Below are 17,155 nucleotides of genomic sequence, written 5' to 3' on the forward strand. Positions count from 1 at the left end.
CACACACACACACACACACACACACACACACACACACACACACGTTTAGAAAAAGTATTTATTTCTCATCCATTGAGGGACACAGAAAGCAAACGTTACACTGCCACCTACAGGGGGATTGGACTGGCACAAAAAAACTGTAGGGCAGCCCAAGAAAACACCTTCTACTACCAGCATGCTTAAGTTTTTTGCTAGTTTGTTAGCAGGGTGGATGTTTTCTGCTCAGTTCTGCTAGGAAAAGTTTAACCTATTTTCTTTGCTAGAGTTTTTTTCTTCTTCACTTTTAACTTAAAGATTCTTTCAATGCTTGAGCTGCTTGAGTGTCATGTTTGAACACCACTGGAATAGACATTGGAGGGCTGCCAACACAGTGACCTTTTGGCACTGAATTTTGCGTAAAGTTAGCCGCAGACTACTGTCCATCTCTAGTCATTGTTATTGCCTCAGAGCTTACCTCGTCCCTGAAAATTCACTCTCTAAGTAGGCCAATTGAGCTAAGTACTGAGGCTACTTCATGGTTAAATTGCTGGGTGCCTTTAGATTTCCTGGTTTCTGCTGGTCTTTACCGCAGAACGGGTTAACACTAAGGGACTGAGCGCTGACTCCATCTGCTAGACACACTCCAATTTTCCCAATCGAGGAAGTATTTCCCCGATGCTGCATGGAACCCTGACCCTGGCCCATTGCTACTGCCTGTGACATTGGTCACCTATGGCCATCCGACCCTCACAGGCTACCAGCTGTCTGGATTTTGAGGCCTTTCCTCTTACCTTGAGCTTAGTTGTATCACTACCATGTAGTCAAAACATGTCTGTATGTAGACACAGAGATGGTCCCGCTGCAACAGGGGACCACAGATCACACCCCCAATGGGTCTGGGCATCTTTTTTTTTCTGCGCCTTTTTAAGGCATTGAAGTCTGCAATCTTGAGTCTTGTTATTTTATGGTTAGACGGTCTACCGCCTCATCAGAGTCCTCCGTAGCACCAGTCACGCTTGATTTTGTGGCCAAATTAATCTAGTTTCTCACTGGCTCTGACCACAGGCTCTAAAACTCTCATCGGCATGAAAGTAGGCCCTCCTTTTTCAAGTGGAAGGATCATTTGTTAATCCTTGCGGACTCTCAGGTAGTTTGCCCTTCAGGCATTCAGAGTTTTCTTTCAGGTTTACAGACTGATCTCTTGCTACCAGAGCTTTCGTCTACTCCTGATTCTCTGCCTTCCGTGCTAATCTGCTTATGTACCTGCACAGATTAGCAGACCTACCTCTACTCTCTTGGGGGTCTACTGAACATCCATCGTTTTTCTTCTAGCTCCTGTGCCAGCTCAGTCACGGGAGCTGTATTTCAACCTGGCCATTATTCTCTCCCCAGAGCAATTGTTTGTCTTCTTTGGGACATGTAAGGCTATCAGATGGGCTTTGCATCAATCAGATAACCCACCCTTATCCCTAACCAGAAGGATCTCACTGTCCTACCAGGATTCTGACTTCTCAGTCTCGCCCATCCCATGCACCACAAGTTCTTTCCAGGGTGCTGGCTCCAGTGTTTGCTGTAGTGCTTTTTCATGGCACCCTCATTGTGGCACACTTAGGTGAACTGCTGTGAAGAAAATAGTCACTATAACCCCTAATGTACAATGTCTCCCTGATGGCACCAAATGCTTCTAACGTCATGTGTCAAGAGGTCACCCTCTCCAAGGCACCCTTTTCCCCAGTCTCATGTCAGCCCTTGCCTTTACAGTGGACGAAGTTTCTTAGCAGGCTAAATTGTCTGCCTATAAGGATTTGGTAGTTCCTGGCCTGATTAATAAGTCTTCTAGTTCTGGTGCTGGGATGGACTTATCTCTCTACCTTCTAAAAGACCCTGTCTTCAGAGAACACTCATCTCCTGGGCCACATTCTGAATTTCCAGAACCATTGGCTCTTCCTACATCACAAGATTATTCGCTGGGCAGGTCTGTTGGACCCTGTCAAGGTGCTGACACGCCTTTGCCTTCAAGTAGAAATAGGAGACCATGTGACAATATGGGTAGTTTGGATCCTGACTTGGATTAACCTTTTGTTCTAGCACTGTCTGTTTTGCTTCCTCTTGAGGCCAGTTTTCCCAACTGTTTGCTTCTGGACATGGGAGAGTGGTTCATGCACCAATGAGTGTTCTAGAGTTCATTATAGGAGAGCCCCATGATACCCTTGATTATCTGCATGCTGAGCAAGCTAGTTTCTTGATGCAGGGACCTTCTGACAGTAGCAGGAAATGCTTTAATGACTGCCATCTGGTCACCCAGTTGAACTTGGTTTAGGCCCTTCCTTCTTCATTGTTTCACAGATTTGAATGCAAGGCCCTTCTATCAATCTTCCTTGTTTTGGATTTACCTAGGTATATATTCGCCATCCTGATAAGACTCCTGACCATCACTCAATGGACTCTGATGCATCTTTGAATCTGGGAAGTCAGGAGCATCTTTAGTCCTGTGACTCTTTGAGACTCAAGGATAGACAATAGGGATGAGCTCTAAGTTTGGTCTAAACACAAGTTCAGACTAAACTTTTCTTCTTTGGGTGTTTGTCCGCATGCCGAACATTTATTTACTGTTTACTTTTATTGTGAATGGGCAGGGGTACTGAGCACCCTTTATATATTTACAAGGGGGCAGTGTTTTGGGGAAGAGGCCCTTGCCCTAATCAACAAATTGAAGGCATGTGGCCTGGTATGATTCAAGAGAGGGGGGTGCATACTCATCACCCCTTTCCGGGCCTGCCAGGCTGCATGCATGGATAAGGGCCTGGTATGGAATTTAGGGGGGGCTTCACACATTTTTTTTGTTTGTTGCAAGGATCCACACCAGATCCAAAGGGATTTTTAGCTAGGCAATTTGTGTTTTGGGGGGAAACCCATGCTGTTTTTTGTCATTCGTGCTGTAGGATGTACTGCAGCAAAAGAGACCTTTGCAAAGAAAAAAAAACACAATTTAAACTGTGGCTAAATAAAATTTCCTGACTGGCTTCTTTTTATTTTTTGTTAAAAACCACAAGGAGACCCCTCAGAGGTCCCCACACAATACATAGTACACCATTATTGTGTGTACATTGGGGGGTTCCATGACGTTTTTGACAAAGAAAACCAAGCTGGCAGGGATATGTAATGTATTGTCAATTTAAAGGGCTTTTTGTTCTTTGTAAATGTCAATTTTGTTGTACATTGCATACATCGTACAGATGTGCCACTTCACAGGCAGGTTTAGGTCACTCCCCAGGCATGCTATTTAAAGGAATTGGGCATTTTTTAAATGTTCACTTTAGCATTAATAAAATCACTGCTCCTGGCCAAATTGAATTTTCTTAAAATGTCCCCCAGAGCTATGTCTATGCCGTTTTTTTTACAATCCCTAGTCTAATAGCCAAGAATGTGGCCATTATTGATTTTACAGATTTGGCTCCAATTGATTTAATTGAGGTTCTGGTTCAGTTTCCAAACTTACCTAAAATTCATTAAACTTGCCCTGAACCAAAACCCTAATAGGCAGGTTCATTGCAGCAAGTTCTGTCTAGATCTTGCCCCAGGAGAACATTGTTCATACAGATGGGTAGTAGAAGAGCTTAGTCCTCAGCTCTATCAGATCTGTATTCCTCTTTTCTATTTTGGTAAGAGGATCTACCTTCCCTCTCCTTCACCTCCTTGTATGAGAAACTCCCTATATATAGCACCCTATTTGTTCATGCTGAATTCTAGGGTTCGAATCATACTTCTCTAGGTGGGTTCAGGAACCACCTTTATTTTCCTTGGATATACTTCTGACAAGTCATCTTTAGGGTTCATCCTGGGTGGTCCTGTTCTTGGCAAGGTCGATGCCTTTCTTGGCGGTGTTTCTAGGTATGCAACACCTAGTTCCTTATACCAGCTTACCACCTGGTCTTGACTTTGTTCTCTTAGGTGGGGGTCCTGCCTCAGCCAGTGCCAGCTTTGAGCATTGGTCCTTCAGGCAACACACAGTCCCCAGGTATTTGTTCATCTTGTGCCAGTCAGCGGTTGTTTGTTGTTGCCCTCCCCTAAGTTGTAATGCTCTTGGATATCCCAAAAGTTAATGACTTCCTGTGTCCCTCAATGGACAAGAAAGAAAATAGGATTTATGTATTCACCCTCAAATCTTTTTCTCATTAAGGAACACAGTTTCTACCACTCTGTGATTCTGACATTGCCCTTTGTACTGCTTGTGTCAGGGAATTCCAGCAAGCAGACACATAACAGGTACTGTGAGAGCCACTGCACATGTGCATTTGGGCGTTTTGTATGTGTTCGTGTGCAACAATGCACATGCATTCACATCTAATCATGGTTCCAAAAGGCCTATGTAAACTCGCATTCTGCTTGCACTCAGTGCTGAGAGTTCTTCAGCTAGTGTTGTCCAGCACTGATTCCTGATTGCACCTGTATCTGACCCGGCTTGATCTTCTAACTCTGCTGCTCTCCGCCTGCCCATGACCTTGGCCTGTCCTGCTAATCTACCTATTGTCTGCTGATTTGATACTGCTTCATTCTGCACGGCTTAACGTCAGCTTGTCCTGACCCAGCTTCTGCCTTCCAATTCTGCACTGCGCCACTCACCAGTTACAGCCGGTATCCTACTTGCTTCTGGCTGACTACCTTCCTGGTGTTCTGCTCAGTTGTCTTCAGCATCTCTACCCAGGGGTGGCCGTGCCTCACGCTTTCTCATGCAGTCTGTCCGCCGCTGTCCTACTTTGCAAGGGAAGGTTCTTCTCATCATCTCATTCTCACATCAAGTACATGACAGCTTGCTCCAAACTGGGTCATGCTGGTTGTAGTAGAGGTTATCCTGGGATAGCCTACAGATTTTTTTTGTTTGACAGTGCCCAATCCTCATGTAGGCATTATCATTTGAACGTTAATGACTTCCTGTGTCCCTCAGTAGACTCCAAGAAAATAATTTTATGGTAAATAGAAAAATCATATCAATAAAATGTATTTAAAAAGATTGAAACATCCTCGCAGTAGTTTAATAAATGCAGTAAACTTTTCACGCATTATTTGAGTCCCCCACTTGCCATCAGGCACTAGGCACAGTCCAGCCAATGGCAACAATATATATTGGCAGGAGTGAAAACAGAAAATCTGTCAAAACGGCTGCCACCATCTAAAGCAAAACATTTGATTGACAGATATAAACAAATAGTACATGAGAAACAGATGAGCTATACCTGCAGTGACCTCTCCACAGTCCCAGTTAGCTATACATTGCTTTAAATGCTCAGTCATATGTAAACTAACTGAGTGTCTGCATCTGATCAGCCCGCTTTGTACTACCATTATTACCATACCAATGAATTGTCATATAGCAGGTATCCACATATGAAATATTATGCATGGAACTGGCTGTGAAGGTTCTGAGTTATCCTGCCATGTTATAGCTACTAGTAATTAGTCACATACAGTTACACTTGTGTTGTAATTTGAAGACAATTCAGAAATATACTTCAGCATTTATAGCCACAAGTACACCTCAAATACTTTAATGCATTCATCAGTGTGTCATGTAATGTGTTAAGCCAGACATTAATTATCCAAGAACGCAGCAAGGTGTGAAAATTTGTTAGGACTGAGTGCAGACACTAACAGTCAGAATAAATAGTGGCAAATGACTTCACCTATGGCAGCCACCCTTCTCTTAAGGCAAGTGTACCTACAAGTACTCAGATGCCCCCAGGACTTAAGCTATATACTCTGATTGTATAATGATGTTGCAGGCCGACCCCAGGTACAGAGTAAAGGTACCGACTGGTGATGAAGGACTTGACATGAGTGTTTATAAAAGACAGGCTGAGGTCAGGACTACAGCAAGCAGAGAGCATTCCAGGGACAGGATGAGGTCAGGACTGGCAGCAGACATAGAGAATTCCAGGGACAAGATATTCAGAAACTTAATACAGGCTCATGAAGACAGAGTAATCATATGCAAAGAGGCACAGGCTGCCTGATAACTACACAGGCTGTGTGAAACTTCAGGAGAGGGTTGTTTATTGTTTTTTGACTTACATGTCTAAAAGTTGTTGTGAAATTAAAGGGGGTAAAGATGCTTAAAGTCCAGGGAAAATATGTTAAATTCTATTTTAACACTTTAACCTCAGATGTGCACAACATGGACTCATGCCTATCATTTTGTGCTTGAGTTCAACAGTGAAAGACTGTTGTCCAGTCATTATTCAAATCGAACCTCATATCTCCTTCTTCCCCTGTAGCACATGTCCTATATTTATCTTATTCCTGTAGTAAGAAACAGCTTTTATTACTCCCTGTGACATCATCACCTAACTTTTAAAATTGTTGCAAGGACAGAGCTTGTTTCCCTATACAGACTCTTGAGAGTCAAAGGAGCACAATTGTTTTGCTCGGATAAGACTAATGAATACATGTGGAGTGGGACGCAGAGAGGTGTGGAATAGATGAAGTTCTTTAATCCAGCAGGCAAGGCTGACAACAAAATTTTCGGATGCATCTGAAATTTTTTCGGAATGTCATTCGGAATGAAATCTATGTTGTTTAACTTTAGTTTTTTTTTTTTTAAGAGTTGAGTCCCCTCTCCAATTCATGCCAAACCGTTAAAGGAGAACTATGAGGTGAGTGCTTTTCACTCACCTCATAGTTCTAGCCGACCTGTGACAATGAGACTGTCACAGGTCGACTCAGTAGATCGGGAAGTGAGGGAACACATAACGCCATTCGCTCACTTCTCGATCCTGTCACGGCTCTGAAACATCCTCAAAATTACAGAACAGACCCAGCTAAATGTAACTAACTACTACTAGCTATGCAAAGGACTGCTTTAATATACTTTTAAAACACTTCTGAAAGGAAAAAAATCACTACAGTCTACAAATCCACGGATAATTATTGTAATTAAATAGTTTAATGGTGTCTTAGCTTCAAAATGTCTATTTTGCTAGTGCTGTTGCATTTTCATATTATGATACTGTAATTAAGGCAACTGAAACTCTAAATAACTTAAACCTCTATTTAGCGGCAGTTGCTATTGTTGGATAGGAAAAGTAGATTGAAATAGCAATACAAATAACTCCATTAACTCCAGATGGAACAAGACAATGGGAATTCCCTTTTGGAAATTTTGACTTTGGAAATAATGTTTTCTGTTCCAAATGATTCTTGGAAGTAACAGGTGCTAAAGAGAAAAAACTAAAGCGTTTATGGATGTCTTAACACAGAGAGTATCCGGAAGATGCATTAAATGGAAAAACAAAAAAAGTGTATGTACATGTACTGTATGTGTGTATGTATGTATATATATAATATATATATACATATACACATATACACACACGCGCACACATACATTGTTTACAAGGTAATGGAAAAATGTGTATGACTTAAATCTACAATTGAAGTACTATAAGCCACATACATTACTCTAGGTTACTACTTATCTATGAATGGCAAGGATGTCTCACATCTGTTTGTTGTCAGTGTATACACTGAAAAAAAGTTTTGCTTCAAAATCATAATAGATACATACTTAAAAGAATAAAACACTTATCAATACATATTGAGTAGGAGGAATAGCTAAATAAAATAGAATATTAAAAAAAAATGCATGTAGCTTAATGCCCGCTTTTGTTTTGGATAAAGCAGGCAAATCATGGTTAGAACCTCTGCCAGGTTTTTATTACCATAGATGTTCTTGTTGAGGAGACTTTGCTTTACTTCCTGTCAGGAAATTAAGTGATGGGCAATCTTCCCAATGGAAGCATAGACAAAATCCCATTTTTAGTAAAGTGTTAGAGCTTTTGACAATATTTCTGTTGCTGTCAATGCCTTTCTGTCACGTGAAGCATGATTACCCCCCCCCCTTAATTTTTCTGTATGGGTGTTAAAGGTATGGGAAAACCCATTGAATTCAGGAAAATCTCCCCAATGGGGTAAGAGACATAAACTGAAACTTGGCATAAATGTAAACTCTATCCAAATCTAAGAATCAATTTGGAGTGCAATTGTTGCATTACATACATTACAGTGGATTTTCAGTTTAGCTGTTCTAACTAAGTAGGACCAATATCAGGCTTATTGAATGAAAATGTACAAGGCGTACAGCCCTCAATGCAAAATAGAGTATGCAAACCAGAGTCATTCTTGTGCTGGCCTGACTTTAAGTGAGTTCTGATTGGTTGCTGTGATTTACTGTACTTTACTGCTTACAGAGTTCATGGAATAGGCTCCATGATAAAACTGTAGGTTTTACTAGGACTGTGGCCTGCAAATCTAGATTTCACATACATTGCCCCCTGTTGTTAAAACACTGAAAAAAACTATTGGTAGAACCAGTGTATCTGGATGGTCAGACAGCTGTTTTAATAGAAATATTGTTTTCCCATTTTCGTTTTTTTATTCTAGCTGAGTGTTATATGTAATTCCATCTATCTTAATATGGAATTGTACTCAGTATCTTTAGAAGACATAAACACATGCTGGACTAATAATGTGCAGTAGATTGTTGTTTATTTATGACTTTAAACTCATTGTTTATTACTACGCAGGGAATACCTGGACCAGAAGGCTTACCTGGAATACCAGGAATACTTGGACAAAAGGTAATGAAACTTTATGCCTCTCTCTGCTGACAGATTAAATATTTAGTATGATATGACATTTCAGTATGCATTAGACAGTTAATATAGACTAAAATAATCAGATTTCTTTATAGGGAAGTAAAGGTGATTCTGGAATACAAGGCAAGTCAGGATTAGCAGGAGCAAAAGTAAGTTGCAAATCATTGCATGAAAGAGTGTCCTTATTTGCCATTATATAATTTATATTTGTGTACCTCATAGATAGCAGCAATTTTAGATAGTCATATAACATTCTAAGGGATGAAAATCCCTAAGGCTCTGACAAATAATACATTACCATTTAAAGTGAGTCTGTGAGGATAAAATATGGAGGTTCCCAATGCTGATCTCTTCTTCTAAAATACTAGGAGGGTTATTCACAAAGCTGCCAAAGGATCTAGCCGTAGCTTTAGCTTCAGCCCCAGGACCCCTTCGGTTCAGTAGAACCGAAGGGCTGCTGTATAGGCTCTTTACTATAGACCGTACAGCTCCCAAAGTTGGCAGAGCGACTCAGTTGAGCCGAAGGCATATGCTTTGGCTCGACTGAGTTTAACACACAGCCGAAGTGGGAGGAAGCCTAGCTATTCATTCCTATGCTATTTGTTGTTTTCTTATGTCTTTATTGTGACGGCAGCCTGCGGCAGCTGTCAAAGTGATAGAAAAAAACCATAGCAGTGGAATCAGCAGATAACAGGGAGCTAATGCTAATGCTGTTATCTGATGTCACAGTGACTCCACCGTGTCACTCAATGTGTAATGACAGTTAGGCGTCCCCTGGTTACCAGGGTATGCTGAACTGTCATTACCAGGGACATACGGTCAGGGGAGGCAACCCACCCTTTACACTAGCTTGGGGATGGGTTGGGGGTGGGGCTTAGTCCGGTGGGGGTGGATATTTGACCGACAAGGGGTGGAGCTTCTGTCAACGGGGCGGGGCTGGGGAATGCCTCACCCATAGAAAAAGGTACCGCATGTCACTGGTCATTACAATGAGAGCTTAGCTGAGCCGGCTTTGATATCACCGCCGGCTCCACCAAGCTCTCATTGTAATGACAGCTGGTCCCGGGCCAATAGAAAATAGTTGGGCGAAGCTAGCTCCGCCCAATTGTTTTCTATTTAAAAAAAATACCTTTTTTAACTGTTTTTCTGTTCGGTACCATGGAGGTACCGAGCAGAATAGCCGATCTTGGCGGCATTCAGCTATTCACTCACTGCTGTTCGGCACCTATGAGAATAGGCCGAACAGCAGCGAGTAGCCTGCCAGAGGTTCGGCTCAGCCAATCTAGATGTTGGATCGGCTGAGTCGAACTCCTTCTGCACTTTGGGTCGGCCGAACAGCCCGAAGCCAGCTGAAGCAAGCCGATGGATGACTGATTTCAGCTGATGTATGGCTGAAATCAGCTGTATAAGCCTGAAGTGAATAGCCGAACAGTGTTCAGCTCACTTCACTTCAGGTCGGTTATTCACATGGCTGCCTTCAACAGCTTTGTGAATAACCCTCTAGGTCAAGAATGTCCAAACTCTGGGCCTCCAGCTGTGGCGAAACTACAAATCCCATGATGCATCTCTCTACAGGAGTCATGCCTGCAGCTGTGAGAATCCTGAAATGCCTCATGTGATTTGTAGTTCCACCACAGCTGGAGGGCCGGAGTTTGGACACCCCTGCTCTACGTGATTAGCTTACATGCTTAATTATTGGTGTGGATTTATTAAGGGAGTAGAAACTGTTCACTCAGCAACATAAATTTTCACTTTGAAAATAGGATTTTCGGTTAGCTTAGTAAATGATGTGAAGTTGTGTGGGGCATTGTCTACCTTCTGACTTTAGTGGATACATGCTTGTTCGAAGTCCGTGATTGAAATAAATTTGAATTAGGAATCGGAAAGGCCCTCAAATGTTTCAGATTGTAGCAATGGCAGCCTCCATATTTTTCTCAGTACCATTTTTTCTTTAATTATAGAGATAGTATTAATTTAAAAAATATATATTATGTAATGGAAGAAAAATGTTGGTTTAGATAATACCCTCTGGTACATGTCAAATCTTTTGTCTTCATAAAGCTTTACTAAATGCAATAAGTGGGTTAAATAAAACCAAAAAGCCCTCCACTGAAGAAGTGTAGCACAGTGCAGCCTTCATAGAACAGGAGGTATTCACGTGTCATACTTCATGTGGTCTCATCCCATCATGTATCCCAAAAATAAGGGGATTGCTTCTCATTTTAGGATAGTGGGTAGAGTCTTGCAAATTACTCGTTTGTGCCCCATGGCCAGCTATGCATCTAGAACCATCGGTGTTAACACAGAAACAACCTTATACTACAGAGCCATTTATTCCAAATGCATATAACTGTTTCAGGCTTGTTGAGCATCACATAATGGATTGATGGGTGATCAAGTACAATATCCCTTACCTAGAAACATTATTAAAAAATTGGACTTTTTAGGTGCCAAAACAATGATAGAATATATCACATTATGCTGCCCCTCCTTGTGAATTAGTAAGGGGTACTTTGAGTAAGGGGGTACCCCTACTTATTCACTAAAAGGTTAAGTTAAAACATAAATAAACACACCAGACTTGTAGAAAAATACTTTAATTGAACAAAAGACAAAGCTCAAAGGTCAGGTCCTTTGAGGACAGTGGCTTGTTATTGAATGACAATAAATTGGCTGAGACAGCCACGACATCACGGCTGACTCTGCCCATTTGTTGTCATTCGGTCAGCATCTGTCAAAATTTCATTTTGTGGTGGTAGTTCGTCGCGTGCTGGTGGGTCGGCGGTCGTTTAAAAAAAAATATTTTGAAGAGTTGGCAACGCCATGGACAACATAATTGACCTTGGATTACCTAGTTGGATAATTTCTTAAATCGTTTTGGGGATTTTTTTAAATTAAAGGAATAGTCAAAAACTTTGGTTGTGTTTTTTGTTCAATTAAAGTATTTTTCTTCAAGTCTGGTGTGTTTATTTACAATTTAATTTAACTCTTTAGTGAATGAGTAGGGGTACTTGTACCCCTTACTTATTCACAAGGGGGCAGCACCGGGTGCCCTCTTTATGAAAATAAGCCCCCTGCCCACAGACCCCCACAACCACCAGGTCTGGGTTGTGGGGAAGAAGCCCTTGTTCCCATCAGCATTGGATAATTTTCTTTTGTTTACAATTTTTTTTAAATTTCACTCTCTACCTCTGAGGCTCCCTTCACTTCAGGCTGGTCATTCACTTGGCTGCCTGCGGCAGCTCAGTGAATAACCCCCTTAATGTAAGGAAGCACTCTAATAGGGACACCTAATCTAAGGGTGCTCTCTGATAGGGAGATCTGATATGAGGGGCACTCTGATGGATGTTGTACTTTTTTTCAGTGAAGCCAGCCACGATGTAGTACAACCACATCACACTGTGCTTTGCCTATAGAACTTAATGAAATGTCATTTGTGCAGGAAGGCTGTAATGAGTGGACCTGCCCAGAGTTCAACTTTAACTTTAGTGGCGATTTAGAAAAACTGGGGTCCTTGACAAAAAAACGTGTTTCCCAGGTGTGGTACAAAGTCGTTGAGTAATTTTTTTTAATATAAATTGTACTATTCTAACAGATATTTCTACAAGTGAAATCAGTCAGGCAACAATTAATGCTATGCTGGCAACATTGCAGCTCTGCTAAATTTGGAATATTAATGTATTTTTCTGATTCTGATCTTAGTGTAATCCACTGCAGCCAGATTTCACACAGCTGTGTGGTGGTTGGATTTCTAAACTCATACTATGTAACTTACTCTGTGTCTCTACTTAATGTAGCACCAATCAGGTTAATAATTTAAAGGCAGATTTGAATTGTATTGGAGGCTGTGATGAAGTCACTTCATGGAAGTACTGACACTAAATAAATTAGTCTTTTTGTAAGGAATAACAAGGAATGAGCAGTACGTGTGTTTAGGAATACCTCTCGCACATTACAGCACAGGTAAGCAAAAAGGGCTCTTGGATAATCAGAATAATGAGAAAAGGGCACCGAGGTTGACTGGTAGATAGTTGTACTCCACTGTGTTATGTGCTGCAAGCATTTAATTGAAGGAGGTCTGAAGCTGTATTAGAAGCAGGAAAACCATGTTTATGATGCCAAGTTTTCAAAGCTGGTCAGGATCACATTGGCCAGAGATGTCATGTCAGATAAGTTGGGTATGTTTTACCAATTAACTTGATAAATAACTGCATCTTCTCTGTTCTGATATACATTTTCTCTGCTAGGGAGAGAAGGGAGAGTTTGGTCTTATGGGCCCACAAGGATACACAGGTATACCAGGACTTACAGGTGCAAAGGTAAACATCTGAATACATGTTTTTAATTGTTCCCAGTTAGAGAACCTTTCACACAGGGTGATCTGGAATTCCCGTAGCTAGAACATATGGATTCCTGTGGCAGGAATGCTAAGTGTCCCCATTCAGATGCAGCCACTGAACTCATGGAGGTAAATGATAGGGAGACAGTGGCTGCATCCACCAGCAACAGTCCACATGTAATTGTACGTTGTATAATTACTTGCAGTTTGGAATAGATGATTGTCCCTGGATGCATCTATTCTGTGTCCACCAACAATCATCTATTCCAAAAGCTTGTTATCTTACCATATACGATTACATGTGGAGTGTTGCTGAAAGATGCAGCCACTGTTACCATGTCATTTACTTGAATGGGTACAGTGGCTGCATCTGAATGGGGACACCTGGCATTCCTGCTGCAAATATCTGTAGGTTCTTGCCACAGGAATCCCAGAATGCCCTGTGTGAAAAGGGCCTTAGTGTCAACATTATTTAATACATTAGGACTTTGTAATGTTAGTGATGACAATTTAATTAATTATTTCATCTTTGTTTTTGATATGTGGTATCAGTAAGACACAAAAAATACAGTTTTACACTGAACATAAAATGTCATCTGAAACCATACATGTAAATCAGATTTGTTGATTCAAATTCCCTGCTATATCCTTTAAAAGCTTTTGTAACATTAGACATCCTGCAGGTCTCTAGGTATGTTTCATAGATGTAATGAGCCCAGGTATTACTGTCAAACTACACTACTCTAACAAAATGGTGATCTGTAGCAGTCTCTATTTTGTAATTTACCACTTATTAGTTCAAGTTTAAGGAAGCAAACTTGGCTTAAAATGAACATGTAATCATAGTAATATGTGATTGGCCATTGCTGACTTGTTTTTAAAAGGGGCATGCTTTGGGGTTGCCATTTTTAACAAGTAAGCTTCTGATCTTTAACAAGTATGCAGCCAGTAAAGTCAGAAAAGCCTGAACTGCACACTAGTTCCAGGTCATCGACTCGACTATTTCTGACAGTGCTAGCTGCCTGTCTGTCATGGTGCTTTGTCTTCAATACTTTTTAAATTACCTACCCACAAAACACAGCAATAAGGAATTATTACTTTTCTCTCTCCTTTTTTTCATATTTTGCTTGTTCTGGGTCAGTTACTAATTTCGGTATTAAATCCAGAAACAGCCAGACAACTAGAATGTTTGAAGCATGTGCAGGCATACTTCTCTTAGGACAGCTTTAATTTAAAGGGGGTTTGACACCATGATGCTTAGTTGATTGAGAATTACTAGATTTCTTATAGAAACTCTGTCACTAAAGAAAATGAAAAGTTAACGAAATACAGCCTGTAAAATAACACTAATGTGAATACTAAACTCTGAAGTTAAAACTTAAAAATGCAATCATGTACCCTAACAATTAACAAAAACCTATTTTTTTTAAATCAGTAAACGTGGAAAAGCATGCTAGGTTATGTATATACCGCTGTGACAATCAGCAGCAAATAATCAGTGAATCCACCAACTTAATTTTATAATGCAATTTTGTTGCGCTGTGCCTATACCTTTATATGTGCAAATCCATCTTTAAATAAATGTGTTAAATAAATAAATAATAAATAATTATTTAACTATTTAAATAACTATTTACTTCCCATTGATATTTATATCTTAGTGTATCCCGTGTATTTCAAACCACCTTCAAGTTGCTAAATTCTGATCATAAATGCAACAAATACAAAAACAATCCTATGCTCCATATCTATCCACAATGGACAACTGTATTGCATTAATTGCCCATCAAAGTAGTCCCATAAATAAATTAAATAAACTGAATATATGAATGAATATAATTTAACAAGGATTGTGATTAGTCCCTTGTAACTTTGTTCAAAAGAAAATGTATACGTTTAATCAGTTCTTAGCTTTTGAAAGAGACCACTTATTCCCACTTGATAAAATTGTTTCCTCTTGATTAAATGGTGCTCAATGGGTCAATTATCCATGCTCCTTATTAGTTCTATAATGCATTCACTAGACATATCTTATAATGTGCATTCTCAATCACAAAAGAGATCCTTTTCATGCGTATCCAAAGTATCGGCTCATCTCCTCCTCCGTCTTGCTCTCCGGTAATCTCAGTGTTAAACACTCCGATCTCCTCTCCGTCTGATATTCCACCTACGTGCTGTAATTTTCCATGGAACTCAAGGGGAAAGGAAAGAAGGCTTCTATTGTACATTATTTGGTGAAAAATATATTTATTCCGATAAAAAAATGACACTTAAAAAACGATAGATCAAATAGAGCAGAAAGAATCCTCATGGTGCCTCAGATACAGGGAACAGATGTAGACTCCTCCCTCAGGGATTCTTTCTGGTCTTTTTGATCTATTAGTGTGCAAGTGTAATTTTTCTATCGGAATAAATATATTTTTTACCAAATACTGCACAATGGAAGCCTTCTTTCCTTTCCCTTTGAGTTCCGTGGAAAAATAGAGAAAGTAGGTGGAATATCAGAAGGAGTGGAGATTGGAGTGTTTAACACTGAGATTACCGGAGAGCAGCACAGAGGAGGAGAGGAGCCAATACTTTGGATACGCATGAAAAGGATCTCTTTTGTGATTGAGAATGCACATTATAAGATACGTCTGGTGAGTTCATTATAGAACTAATAAGGAGCACGGATTACTGACCCATTGAACACCATTTAATCAAGAGGAAACTATTTCATCAAGTGGGAATAAGTTGTCTCTTTCCAAGGCTGAGAACCGTTTAAACGGATACATTTTCTTTTGAAAAAAGTTACAAGGGGCTAATCACACTCATTGTTAAATTACATTCATACATATATTCAGTTTATTTAATGTATTTATAGGACTACTTTGATGGGCAAAAAATGCAATACAGGTGTCCATTGTGGATAGATAAGGAGCATAGGACTGTTTTTGTATTTGTTGCATTTATTATCAGAATTTAGCATCTTGAAGGTGGTTTGAAATAATACACGGGATACACTAAGATATACATATCAATTTGAAGTAATTAATACACATATTTATTTAAAGATGGATTTGCACATATAAAGGAATAGGCACAGCACAACAAAATTGCATTATAAAAATGTAGTTTTATTTGGCTTTAGATCCTCAAATTATCTCTGAATTGGTGCTGACACTGTCCTTCCTTCTGGAGGGTGGCTACTTTTGTTCCCCATGGTCCCTGTGTGTGTTGTAAAGTAGCCACCACTCCTGAGATGAACTACACTCTCAATACAAATTAGTAAACTAAACATGAGATTTTAGTCCATTGTGGGAGTGAGCTTGGAGCAGTGACTACTTTACAACACACATAGGGACCATGGGGAACAAAAGTAGCCACCCTCCAGAAGAAAGGACAGTGTCAGCACCACATCAGAGAAGGATCTACAGGCAAGTGATACAGAAATAAGGTACAGTTTTATTAATAGTAAAAGTACTTGAATGTATTTTTAAGATTCAACTCCTGAGTTTAGTGTCACGTTGATAATACCAGTCCTGCCCCTGGTGACTCCATTCTTTACAGTCTTGTTGAAATACATTCACTGCTGGAATTTTCAGCTGTGCTCTGTGGTTTCACACACTAGAGCAGCAGGAACACACTAATGGCACAGCGTTTGGAGGTTGATAACACAGCCCTCAGCAGGGAGATGCAAGTATTCACACACACCTGGAAGTGTCCGATGATGGAGATTCCAGCATCAGGTGAAGCTCTGAAAAACAGCAAAGATTGGAGACACTGGCGATGGGTATGCTTCTGGGCAGTGGGACACCTGCTCAGTTTCAGTGACTGTCCCAGTACTATTAAACATCCTGGAAGGAAGAGAGAAACACAGAAATCTTAATTTTTCTCAGGTACATAATTATGTTGTAAATAGACTGCCTATATATGATGTTTTTCCTTTATTTGTTTCAGGGTGACAAAGGAAACCAAGGTGAAAGAGGGAGCCAGGTGCATCTTTATTAACATTTTGTTAGTAGTAATGATTCTAATATTTATACACAATTGAGACTAGTATTTGTGGATATATATGTACAGTATGGATAAAAACTTTTATAATAGGTATATCTGTAAAGCTAATCCAATTTGTTATCAAAATTTGTCAATTTAATAAGTATGATGACAGGGAAGAAATAATGATATTGTTACACAGGAAGATCTT

The 17,155-nt window shown here is 40.1% G+C and overlaps 1 protein-coding gene across 1 annotated transcript in view; it reads left to right on the forward strand.

Moving 5' to 3' along the window:
- Positions 1–17,155, forward strand: part of LOC108790317 (collagen alpha-1(XXI) chain-like) — a 173,511-nt gene that overhangs the window by 138,479 nt on the left and 17,877 nt on the right. Inside the window, exons 20-23 of the mRNA XM_018560551.1 lie at positions 8,559–8,612; positions 8,726–8,779; positions 12,878–12,949; positions 16,909–16,944. Of these exons, the coding sequence (XP_018416053.1) occupies positions 8,559–8,612; positions 8,726–8,779; positions 12,878–12,949; positions 16,909–16,944 (216 nt within the window). The remainder of the gene's footprint in view (positions 1–8,558; positions 8,613–8,725; positions 8,780–12,877; positions 12,950–16,908; positions 16,945–17,155) is intronic.

Source organism: Nanorana parkeri, unplaced genomic scaffold (assembly GCF_000935625.1).
Source record: "Nanorana parkeri isolate BGI_ZX_2015 unplaced genomic scaffold, ASM93562v1 scaffold464, whole genome shotgun sequence".
Taxonomy (NCBI): Eukaryota; Metazoa; Chordata; class Amphibia; order Anura; family Dicroglossidae; genus Nanorana; species Nanorana parkeri.